A 12,559-nucleotide genomic window follows, 5' to 3' on the forward strand; every position below is an offset into this window, starting at 1 on the left:
ACACACACACACACACACACACACACACACACACACACACACACACACACACACACACACACACACACACACACACACACACACACACACACACACACACACACACACACACACACACACACACACACACACACACACACACACACACACACACACACACACACACACACACACACACACACACACACACACACACACACACACACACACACACACACACACACACACACACACACACACACACACACACACACACACACACACAATGGACAAGAGTGAAAGTAACCGAGGAGACAGAGGATTCCAGCAGAGAGGAAGAGAATGTCAGCCTTAAGTAAACACGGAGGGGGAGAGGAGGACAGAGAGAGGCCAGAGTGTGTGCACAGCTCTGCTATCCAGACAGACCTAAAACCAACAGGCGCTGGAGCCTTTTCACCACAGCTCTGTTTCTCTCTCGTCAGCCCACTCCCTCTACAGCCCCCCCCCGAGTGAATCTATTTTATTGTAAAACTGCCTCATTGTTTTCCTCTCTCTACCCCCTTTTTGCTCTTTCTATCTTTCACATTCGATTTACAAATTCTTCTTCTCATTCTTCATCCCCAGCGGGATGCAGACTCTGAGGGAAGCAGAGGCTAAATCGAAAGCCAATGTGTGCTCACACCACAATGAATGACTGTCGTGTGCAGAAAGGATCCACATAGTGGCAATACACCAGGCCGCCTCTCCTAATGTTTGTTGTATTTCTTTACTTTAGGGTTTGACAACAGCAAGAACATTCTAATCGTTTTTCTGCATGATGAATAGATTTCATGAAACTGATACTGTGGCCAGAAGCTGTTACAGTAACTAACATGTTTTGATGTTGATTCATATAATTCAATACAGGGTGATTCATGCCTTAAATTGCTTGTTTTCCTTTGAATTCAAAAGAGGTGACTCTTCTTTGACCCACTCTCTGAATCACCTTGATCCTAAATAAAAGCAGGTGAATAAATCAGCCGTGGTAAGGCAGTGACATTTACTGTGGTCTGTGGATGAGTATTCATGAACTGTTGTGGATTGTTGGCGTTCGCTGCCATCGGTTAGTGGGCGCACTAGTATGATAATAAATCCCGACTTCAGAGCACTACAACAACAACATTCATAGTAACCCAACACATGTGAGCCATATTAGTGGTTACCTGGCTGACACGTCGGTGAAATGCACAAAGGATGAGATGACTACACCGATTCGACCCTTGCCACCCTGAAAAAACAAGAGAAGACAGTAGATGATTCACTATACAGGCAGTACCAGTTAAATACTTATTTTCTCAATCATCTTCCAACTGTGAGGGAAGGGATTATACATAAACACTCTATTTTTTCCCCTAGTTAGAACATAATTGGTTATGACACAAATCCGTAACTGTATCTTTAAAGTGGGTACAGCTAATTTAGAAAAGGGCAGTCATATATTTATGTCCATCAATCAGGATTTATCAATGTTTAATCAGATGCCATAAATATTCAATTGCATAGAGAAAAAGTACAGAAATGTGTAATTACAAAATAATTACAATGAAATTAAATCTGGAGTGTAATTGCTAAATGATCAAATCAAACATGAGACACAGCTGATACAACACAACCTTTGGATACTCACCCTGCAGTGTATAACCACCACATGAAGCGGGTCAGCATTCAGCCAGCTCTCCATGGCCTTACAGATGGTGCAGATCTTATCCAGAGGGGGAGCATGTAAGTCTGGCCAGCCTGTATCTAGAGTCTGAAAACACATCACTCACTGTAAACAGACAAAATGGTGCTCTATACAGGTATGCATAAGCAATCAATAATATACTGTAGCTGGTAAGATACAGCTGATCAAAGAGGATAAACAGAGATCTATTTTGCCATTGAAGTAAATCCTTATTGGTCTTTTCCAAACAGATGTATATTGTTTCCAAATAGTCTTGTACTGTATCTATATATATGCAGTAAATGTTTGTATTCTGTTACTTTCTATACCATTTGTATTTATTTCTGTAGTTTCTATTGTACTGCTGCAACAAACACAATTCCTCGCTCAAGATCAATAAAGGTGTATCTTATCTTACTCTACCTGCTAGGATTTGATTAACTTGTGCTTAATTCATGTCGATGACACATTGCCACATAAACTTACCTTGGGGTTCATTTTAGTGAGATCATGTCTTTTCTCTGACAGGTTGATAATCTAAAAAGAAAACACAACAAAGCCTGTGACTTAAAATGTGGCTTCTAAGACCACTGCATTCTGGTTTAACACCGATTCTTACATTAGCATGAATGAAAGATGCACTCTGAGAGCAATACTCTCGATGGTTTAATTCTGAACATGGAAAAATCCAGCGTTAAATTCAGAGTGAAAACATTCAGATACATAATTTCCGTAGAAGAAAATTAGTGGGTTTTTCATTTCAAAATCCTATGACACAGATTTTATTCCATAACTCTAATGACAATATCCCATGAAACCCTATCAGTCATGACATCAATACTGTTTGCACTTCGACACCTCAGCTCATTTCAAGGTGAGACAATGAGCAGCACAGAGGATGAAAACTGACCAGGTAATTATCGGCATGCTTGGATTTGAGCATTCGTGTGACATCCTTCAAGTTGTGAGTGTAGATCTCCTCTGTGCATCCCAGAGGGAAGGACACAGCAATGATGCGTTCTGTGATGTACGTCAGGTCGAGTTCATATCCCTCCTCCATCATGAATCTTGGGACTTTCTGTTGAAAATATCGAAGCAGACACGTGGTTAAGGTCCTTTAACCACACAAAAAGCACACAAAATTCCCACTTGAAGCAGGTGACTCTGCTCAAGTCAATATTTGGTGGTCAAAGTCCTCCGCTTCAGTCATTGTGTCTACGTTTGCCGCAGATATCTTTAGAGATGGTCTTGTTTGCACAGAAAATGTCAATAGCATGAGTCAGACATGTACTAAAACAATATCAAGGGCTTTTTTAACATGTCAGAGATGAGTGACACTTATCTTTACTGCAAAAAGATACAGTGAAGTCCTATCAAAAGATTGAACACCAGCAATCTAGTATCCAATATCAGTCAGTCGAAGCAAAAATGAAAAAAAAAAAAAACGTTCAAAGAATTCCAGTCAGAACCAGTTGCAGTAAATCCCTGAATGCTGGCATGTCCCTGTGACCTCATGGCCATGCATTTCCTGCCGTGGCGGTCTGGAGAGAGCCTGTCTCACCCAATCACATCCACAGACACATCCCTTATTCTCTTATCTAGTCATCACTGTATGCTCTGTGCTGGTTGTCAGCCAGAGAATAGCAAAGCGCAGCCATCGTAAGTGCTGACACAATTATTTGACTAATCATTAAATTAACTACCTAAATTAAATTACTATTATCTGACATTTTATGGAATAAAAAAGAGTACTATTCTAAAAGAAAACCTGATATAGATCTATTGTTGGACTGCTTTCCAAATATCACAACCCAAATACATGTAAAATGTATTACATTCTATATATATTATACTAGCACTATGGTAGCACTGTGGCCTCACAGCAAGAGGGTTCTTGGTTTGGGTCTAGGCTGGAGCCCTTCTGTCTGGAGTTTGCATGTTCTCCCCTCCGAGTTCTCCGGCTTCTTCCCACAATCCAAAGACATGCAGGTGTTAATGGATAACTCTAAATTGCCCGTAGGTGTGAATGTGAGCATGAATAGTATCTGTCTCTGTATATCTCTATGTGCTCTGCGATAGACTGGTGTACTGGCGGTGTACCCAGGCTCATGCCCAATGTCAGCTGGGATTGGCTCCAGCCCCCCCATGACAATGGACTCTACTATACTATATTATATATTACATGCTATATTGATGTACTATTATGTATATTATATTAACATGTTACACTGTTTTATTACATAACTGTGTATGCTATATCATATCATAGCATTCTATATTCATACAGAAAAATGATTTGATAGTATGCCATTATAGTGCATGGTATCATATTATATACACTGTACTTTGTGGCTACTAATCACACAACTGTCACTTCACTTCACACACTATTAAGAAAACACTGGCTTCTGTGAGTGTACAGCTTACCTTGTAGTTTTGAGTGTAATTGCTCTTCTAAAGTTCCTATTCCTTTTATCTGTACTTGTTATTGCAGTTTAAAAATAATAAAATATAATAATAAATAAGCAAAACAAACAAAATCGTCCCTTAGCCAGAGATGCAGTATGTCGATGACTTAAACAATAACTTGTGTGTAGCATTTGTAAGAGATAACTGTCTATAGAGCATGATAAATGTTTCAGATTTCACACAAACACAAGCACTCACTCTCACAAACAGAAACACATTCCAAAGTTGCCAGAGATATCATCATCCTCCTTGAATGACTCCAATTGTTTGTTGTGATTAAATGATCCACAGTCAAGAATGTGTCCGTCAATTAAGTCTGCAGTGACTGCAGGCTACAGCCCAACACTTTGAAGGGGGTCAGAGAGGGAGGGAGAGAGGGAGAGAGAGAGAGAGAGAGAGAGAGAGAGAGAGAGAGAGAGAGAGAGAGAGAGAAAGAGAGAGAGAAAGACAGCGCGCCATAAACCAGGGACTCTAGCCGCGGCTTAAACCAACCCTCAGAGCGGAATGAAAGAGGCCATGTGTATGAAGAGGTCATCACTCGGGGAAACGGGGCTGGGTGTTTTGTAAGTGTGTGTGTGTGTGTGTGTGTGTGTGTGTGTGTGTGTGTGTGTGTGTGTGTGCGTGTTGGGGGGGGGGGGGTCCTCTGGGATTGTTGGAACTAATGGCGGGGTTAGTCTATTTCCCCTGAGACTCTAAGGGAAAACTGTTGACTAATGGGAAATTAATGAACAGGTTGGCCAGTACTTAGGCTCTGTGTCTCTCCAGGGCAGGGGCACAGGAAGAAGGCTTAGTAATGTTTTGAAGGTGTCAAAGTATTACGCCAACTAGAAATGGGAAGAATATCTAACCAACACTTAAGATTCATGTGACATAGGAGTGTGAAAACAACACATTAACAATGCTTATTTGGTGTATAAAGATCTGTTTTGAAAAGTTTTTTTTTAATTTTATTTTTTTTAAAGTTTGACATTTTGGGAAATACACTTATTTGCTCTCTTCCAGAGAGTTAAACTAAAAGATTTATCTCCAGGTGCGTCGTTAGACCTGGGCATTCGAGGCTGTAGCCCCAGATCTCTTGGGAATAGCCCCGGACCTTTGTGCCGTCGAATAAAAAACCCCATTATGATAATAAAAATACGTACAGTAGACATTTATGTGGCATTACCAGCAACCACAGATGCAATATTGTAGCAGTGAAAACCATACTAGCGACCCAGCGACTTCAAGCCGAGTGCCTCTGTGGTTGCCGTAGTGACTGCAGATGATGAAAACAGGGTTATGTTTTTAAGAAAATACTCATAGACTTAATTAAAAGTAAATACTCTGAGATATGTTTTACTACACCAGAGTGACAGGTAAGTGGCTGGTGGTGCACCAGGTTAATCTCTTGACTTCCATTTGTTTTTTCACACGGGCATGACCATCAATCTCCTATTTTTTTTTGTGGTGAATAAAATTCTACTCACACGTCTTGACACAAGCAGGTTTCAAAGACAAATAGATTAAATTAGAAAATTAATTAGAGATAGATAATATTAGGAAGAGCAACTCGCTCTCTTCCTGTTTACCGTAACAACAAGCAACGTACAACATGCGACTGACACATTTACTCAAACAGAGCTATAAAGACTGATCAGGTAGGTAACATTATGTTTAACATTGTGATGAAAAACTAAACAAGGAGGCATTCACAAGGACAGCTACGCATTCTCTTCCCGTTATTAACACCTGCCGTCACTATCGCGACCGCAGGCACTTTCAGCTGAAAGTGGCCAGTTAACTGGTCACTCGTTAAACCCAAACACTGGTCGGGAGAGAAAACGTCCGTCGGCACAGTGATGGCTTCTAGGTTTCGCAGTTTCGGGAGACCTGCAGTGGATTCAACCCGGTCCACTTGACATTGGGTGCATGACAGTGTTTATGAGACCTACCCCGACAGAAGTTACACATGACCATTTGTCTTTCCTGTCCTTCTCTACATCACAATTGCATGTTCATCAGCCAAATTTTAAAAAAATCTCGGGGGAGAAACCCCTGAACCCCAGTCTGAAAAGGACTCTAACTTCTGGGCTACAACCCCGGATGTTTTCACATTTTTGTGAAAAAAGATAAAGAATCTCTGGAAAATCCTTGGCAACAAATGAATGGCTAAGAAACCCACTACAGTTACCGAACTGTGTAAGAGACTGAAGATGAATGGACCAAGATCAAACCAGAGCAGTGTGAGAAACTAGTGATGTACAGCAGTGGTATAGCTATAGCTGATATTCTATCAAATTCTGAACGATAAAAAATAACAGTATTTCAGGATAAATCAAGAATTAATACTTTGTTCTCTAATTTTGATCTCAAGTGTATGAAGCGTAAAAAAATAAGCTAACGTTACTGCCAGTAGCCGGTAGCTTAGTTAGGCATTGACTGGAAACAGCCAAGCCTCTGCTTACAAGCTCACAGTTTAGCATCTTTTATCTCACACATTACATAAAAACCAAACGGTAAAATATGACAGTTTTTTTTATGCTGGACTCTTTCTTAGCCAGGTGCAGTAACCAACTCCAACTCCTCCTCCAACTTACACCAAAAAATAGTGAGGCACATAACCACCCCCTAAACCCACACTTTTGTTTTTGGACGTGCTGTAGGCTGATTTTTTTTACCCTTGGATGGAGCCTGGTGGTAGCTTCATATTTAACGGACAGACATGAGAGTGGTATCAATGTTCTCATCTAACTTTCATCAAGAAAGCAATAAGCCTAAAAAGTCAAGCAATTAAAACACTGATTGCATTACTAATTTCAAGGTAACTAGAGAAATAAAGGTTTAAACCTTTAAACTCAAATAAACTTTGATTGCACAAAAGTAGCTAATATCACATTATAAAATCAATCATAAAAATTCTGGCTTATTCCTTCCTCATGAAGTATTCATGCACGACGCTAAAGTTAACAACATCCTTTTCCTACTAGACCTCTCACTTCTCCCACTCATTCAAGATAACATGAACGACCTGCCCCAGCATGCACTAAAGATAATTGGTCTTTAATTTGCACTGACTGCTTTTGTTCCTGGTTTGAGGCGCAGCATTAGCTCACAAAGGCAGAATAAGCAGTGCCAAGGAACTCAAATCCCGAGCCCACCCATGGCACTGGGAGTGCAAGGATGGTAGAGGAGCGGGGTAAGCAGTGAGATTCGAGAAAGCGGGTTGCCAGGTCTACTGTGAACAAGCTGCGACAGGTTTTCTGAGGTCAGGATGTTGGGGGATTAGGGTGTGTCTGGCTCCCCCAGCTCCAACCCCTACAGGTAAGAGCTTGACTAGGCTGCGTGGGTGCTGTCAACCATGTTCACACATGCATGACCATCAGTTGGGACTGGCTCCAAATGCCTTTCTTTGAATGACCCAGAACAACGCTGAAAATAATTTAATCAAACATTCCAATTATGCATAAAAGAAATGCAGGGAAGGCATATTAAAGTGCTGGGGTGATGCTTGTTTCTATTTCAGGAGCCACACCCTTCACCTGGCACACTTCATGGAATCTTCCATTTTGTAGGAGCAGGTGAACCAAGAGATGCAAGACGACGGCATCATGTATTAAGACATAAAAGTGAAAAATCCAGACATCAGTTAGTCAGACCCCATAAATGTTAAATCATGACCTCATCTTGCGAATATTGACCTCAGTTGTTTTCCTTTCTGAGCCGACTGTGGTGATGAAAGTTGGCAAAAACTTTGCATGCTTGTGTCACAAAAAATAAAGATTTTCCCCGGAGAGCCACAGCAACCAAATCCATGTGAGATTTTGTTTGTTTGTATGTGATTAGGCTGGTTGCTATACAATATGTCTACAAGCTCCCCGATGGTATTTTCCATTAACCGTTTTAGCGTGGCCTCCATCGTGCAGATTTCTTTAACATATTTGCACAAACCATTGAAGAGGAAATACAATATAAAGAGTCTTGCTTAAATGAGAGAAGGAAAAATACAGGTTTAAGGTCAAGGAAGCACTTATTCTTAAAGGCAGCATAAGTTATGAGATGGAGATATTAACACTGCTGCAATGAACATGAAATAAAAAAGCTTTAATTAACATCTACGCTGCAACTTTCTTTTTGTTATCAAGCAATGTATCAATAATTTTTTGATTCAGTGTTTAGTTTGTAAAATATTACTATCAAAGTACACCCCACAAATGTCTGAAAGCCTACAAAAATTGACTAATCCATATTTAAATGGACGGATTGCAAATTAATGAGCAACTTTTCAACATTTTAATTAATAAAAGAACACGAAAATGTCCACACACGTTACGCCAGCACACATATGAAAGCAATCAAGTCATCTCTCCCTCCCCCATTCACACTCTGAAATCAAACCTAATTGCTTCTGTAAGCTCCAGCTTCGAGGTTATGACTGACATGTTGTGGCATCACCAACAACCGTCATTTTGTGACAACTCAAATATTTGTATAGGTCCATTAAACTGAAATTATGTGTCTGAAAAACGGGTATGCTGATATCCCTCACTAGGATTAAAAAAAATGTGAGCACCAAACCCCAACTCAACACAAACTGTCTCTGCAACAGACTGCAGTGCTGCCAAGAGGTCGAAGTCAAAGAGGGGTGATAAAGCTCATCCAACCCAGCGTGCTTGTAAGAGCTGGCTCTGTTTTGCACCTATGGAAAAAGCAGCGGCACATGTAGTAGACTACTGTCTCTTTGGGAGACTGGACATATTAATGATCTCCTAAAACTGTTTGCCTGCAAACCTGAGTCACACCTAAAGTGCCATAAATGCTTCAGGAAGTCTGGCTGCCTGCAGGGGGACCGCTGGATGGAAATGTTTTTGTTGTTTGTTTTTTTTAAATAAATGTAGCTAGATTTCTTCCTGTTAGTTTTATTTCTTTATTTCCTCAGCACATGAAAATAATTATTGGTGCCTGTTTACCGCTCCACCAGATGACACGAGTTGTACAACCAGAACACGTTTGTTTCTTTGCCCTTGTCGTCTGGCTGTAGTCCCCACTTGGTATTTAGAATTCACATCTAATAGTCACCTAATAACCTCGATACCATCAGCTTTGCTGTTCCAAACCGCCTTGTATTCATACTTGGCACAAGTGCACGCCTCATACTGCGGGATAACATGTTCACAGTGACATAACAGGCTGGTTGAAGGGCCCTGAGAGGGACAAGGCCACAGTTTGTTCTGGCCTTTTCCTGTCAGGGGCTCTGTATGTTTACGCTGTGGCTTTGACACCCATTCACAGCTGAAGAACTGAAATAAACAAAACCATGAGAACTATTGAAAAAAAGCCACAAGAAGGAGGAAAAGAGTATTTTTACTAAGTTTATTTAGTAACCCTGGAACTCTAACATGTATTTGTCCCACATTTTTAATGAGATATGTTGAAGGGAATAAAAATGACAGCCCTGAGCAAACTTGTGCACCCTTAAGGCTCCTAAAGTACTCCCTAATTACCGTTTTCTATCCCAAGGTCATAGTGGAATGTGTTCCAAAATGGATTACGTTCCGACTCTCCCTCTCTCATTCCCTCCATCTCGCTCTCTTTCTTTCCCTTCTTTCTTGCTGTTCTTTCCTCTTTATTGCTTTCATTCTCCTTCCTTCTGCAGGTCTCCTTCTCTCCGTCTAATGGTTTACACATGTCGGCCAAGTGGCCGTGGCACTGCTGGGACAAAGTGAAATGCCCCAGTGCAATGTCCCGTGCTGTTCTTCTCAGGGTTATAACACAGTGTTCTGCTTACAGTACACAGCCCTAACCCTCTGCCAACCTACCTGTCCAATCCACAATATCAGGATCCCCCAGTCAGCAGCCGCCCTGCCAGTCCTTTGTAATTAACGCCTGACACTTTGGGTTTCTGACGCACATTTCTTTCGGGGGGCAAGATATTGTTCATACGACTCTGACCTCAAAATAGAACCACCAACAAAAACTATAATTGTCAGTTCAAGAATGTTTCTCCTGTCTCACTGGGTCTGTAATTAAAGCTAATCTTGAAAGAGTAAAGCCTGCAAAATGTTCAGAACAACCTGCATTGTTTATGTTGCTTGAAAAAAAAAGGTGCCCGAGAGAGTGTAAATGCAGGTGTGTGTCTGATTCCCAAGAAAGGGAGGGACTGATATTCAGGTGAAGGGGGCTGTAGCCACTGTGATGTAAGGACACTTGTACATGTCATCAACAATGGCTGCCTGAGAAACGTAGCCCTTGGGCTGCAAATACCACGCAGGAGCTGTAGCTCAAAGAAGGGAAAAAAAGCCAAACTCTCTTGTTCTGATTGTCTGTTATCATTTATCAACTGACTGCAAGAGTCCAAACATTCGACGAAGGGTTTCTTTAGGAACTCTACTGTGCTCAAGTCCTCCAGAAGAATGGCCCCAGATGTTTCACATTACAAAGGTCTCCAGTACACCAGAGCCCACAACAGCAAGGAACCCCAAATTATAGCAGTTATAACAACAACCAAAAAAACACAGTTCCTTGAGGAAGACTTTTAAGAGCACAAAAAGACCCAAAGAGTTTGAGCCAAGCTTTTGCGAGTTCAATTCAAAATCTCAAAAATAATACTCTTTCACATTGAAAAGATCAGTGCTGCTGGGTCAGTTTGAATGAGTCCCTTCTCTGTCTTCATAGTGCAGCTTGAGGAGCTGGAGCACACACACACACACACACACACACACACACACACACACACACACACACACACACACACACACACACACACACACACACACACACACCCCTAACCTAGAACCCGGAGCCAAAGTAAATACAGAGAGCAGTGCCCTGTTTTGCACTTTGAATAAATAAGCAAACTCATTGAAATGTGACTGGGCAAAGAGCTTAAGGCACTACAGTGTAATCCTGTTTTTAGGCTACTGACCAGCTCGACTTTAGAAACCATCCCTGCTAATGATTGAGCGCGGAAAAGTCCAGACACAGTCCCTTACCTTATCAAACCGAAAGCGAGTACTTTGATTATTCTTCTTTTTCTTGTTTGTATCTCCTCTGTGTCGCTTTAATCAGCCAGAGCAGAAAGAAAAAGAGTGGGGTAAAGTCCTGATCAAAGAGCCCTCAGCCCCGTCATACAGGCTTAGTGCAGGGAGAGAGGCTCATATCCCTCTGCTGGAATGTGCTCTCAGCTGGATCCGATGCTCTCCTCGGCCTTTTTCTGTGGCTGCCGGTGAGAAAATGGAAGCCTTTGCACGGTTCCTGAATTGCTGCCTGCTGTTGCTGCTCAGCCCCCCTGCACACTTCCTCCAGTCCGGGCTGCCGCTGCAGCCGCCACAAGTCCTGGCATGGGATAGTCCTCCCACTGCGCCGCTAGGGCTGTCTCCCTTATTCCCTCCCCCTCCCACTCTACCTCCCCCGTCCTCGTCCTCCTCCCTCTCCCTGTCTCCATTTGTTCTCACCCTCACCCTTCACACGCAGACGGAGACTTCCTCTAGCCTCTCCGGATCGTGAGATAGGTAAATTGTTGGAGTGGTCCATTATATAATAAAATATAAAATTATAAGACATTCCATGCTACAAGTAGAACAAACCGGCGCAGACGCAATACACGTTTAGGCTTTTGTTTTGTTTTGATGTTTTCTTACAGTGCATCACCAAAACAAAACATGCATGTGTTATACAGTAAGTGTGGGTTCACTTTTATTCATGTTGCGTCAAACGGTGTGGTTCAGTGGTACACTGACTTAGAATTTAGAAGCCTAAATAGATACTTTCAGATACAGATATATAAGCAATAATGTTGGTGGGTTTGCCCTGTTGGGTTTAATTTGTTATAATGATGTCATTAATAATAGAATATGGGTTCAAATGATCATATTCTATCTATTGTGGTAAAATGTCCCAATCTCCAATGGTGTCTGGACATATACATATATATTCCAATGTACAAAATGCAGCAGAAATAGTTTATGAGCAACTTTTTCCCAAAGCTGTAATTCCAAGTGAACCACTTTTTTTTATTGGAGCTGTCTGTTTTGGACATCAACACTCTTCCAACCTGGACATCTGTCTTTGAGAATATAATTCATAATTCCATAACTGTCCACCTCAGGCTAAGCATCTCCCATCTTTCATCTTCCTTTGTATAAAACATCCCTTTTCTATCAAATTTTGTGGAGTGAAAATTGATAGCCTAATGGAAAGAGATTTGAAACAATGAAACACTAGAAACATGTTCATACTGTAGAAAAATGTAGTAATTACTTCTGTTTCTCTGCATTTTTAAACTATACTCCACTTATATCGTGTAATCTTTTAACACTTATATTTAAAACATACTGGTGATTGTGTATGTTTATATTTTACTCTTTGTATTTCCTTTGAATGTTTTTATATATTTCATGATTCACATTTATGTGTGAAATAAATAAACAAATA

At 41.1% G+C, this 12,559-nt stretch overlaps 1 protein-coding gene across 3 annotated transcripts in view; it reads right to left on the reverse strand.

The window, feature by feature from the left end:
• The window catches only part of LOC310957736 (tensin-3-like), a 33,917-nt gene extending 22,497 nt beyond the window's left edge, over positions 1–11,420 (reverse strand). For all 3 annotated transcript variants that reach the window (XM_083928436.1, XM_083928437.1, XM_083928435.1), the window contains exons 1-5: positions 11,119–11,420; positions 2,592–2,759; positions 2,168–2,218; positions 1,646–1,768; positions 1,182–1,246 (exon numbers count right to left, since the gene is read on the reverse strand). In XM_083928436.1, the coding sequence (XP_083784562.1) occupies positions 1,182–1,246; positions 1,646–1,768; positions 2,168–2,218; positions 2,592–2,744 (392 nt within the window). In that variant the 5' untranslated portion in view covers positions 2,745–2,759; positions 11,119–11,420. The remainder of the gene's footprint in view (positions 1–1,181; positions 1,247–1,645; positions 1,769–2,167; positions 2,219–2,591; positions 2,760–11,118) is intronic.
• Between the last annotated feature and the right edge of the window lie 1,139 nt (positions 11,421–12,559).

The sequence above is a fragment of the Echiichthys vipera genome, assembly GCF_963691815.1.
Source record: "Echiichthys vipera genome assembly, chromosome: 15".
Taxonomy (NCBI): domain Eukaryota; kingdom Metazoa; phylum Chordata; class Actinopteri; order Perciformes; family Trachinidae; genus Echiichthys; species Echiichthys vipera.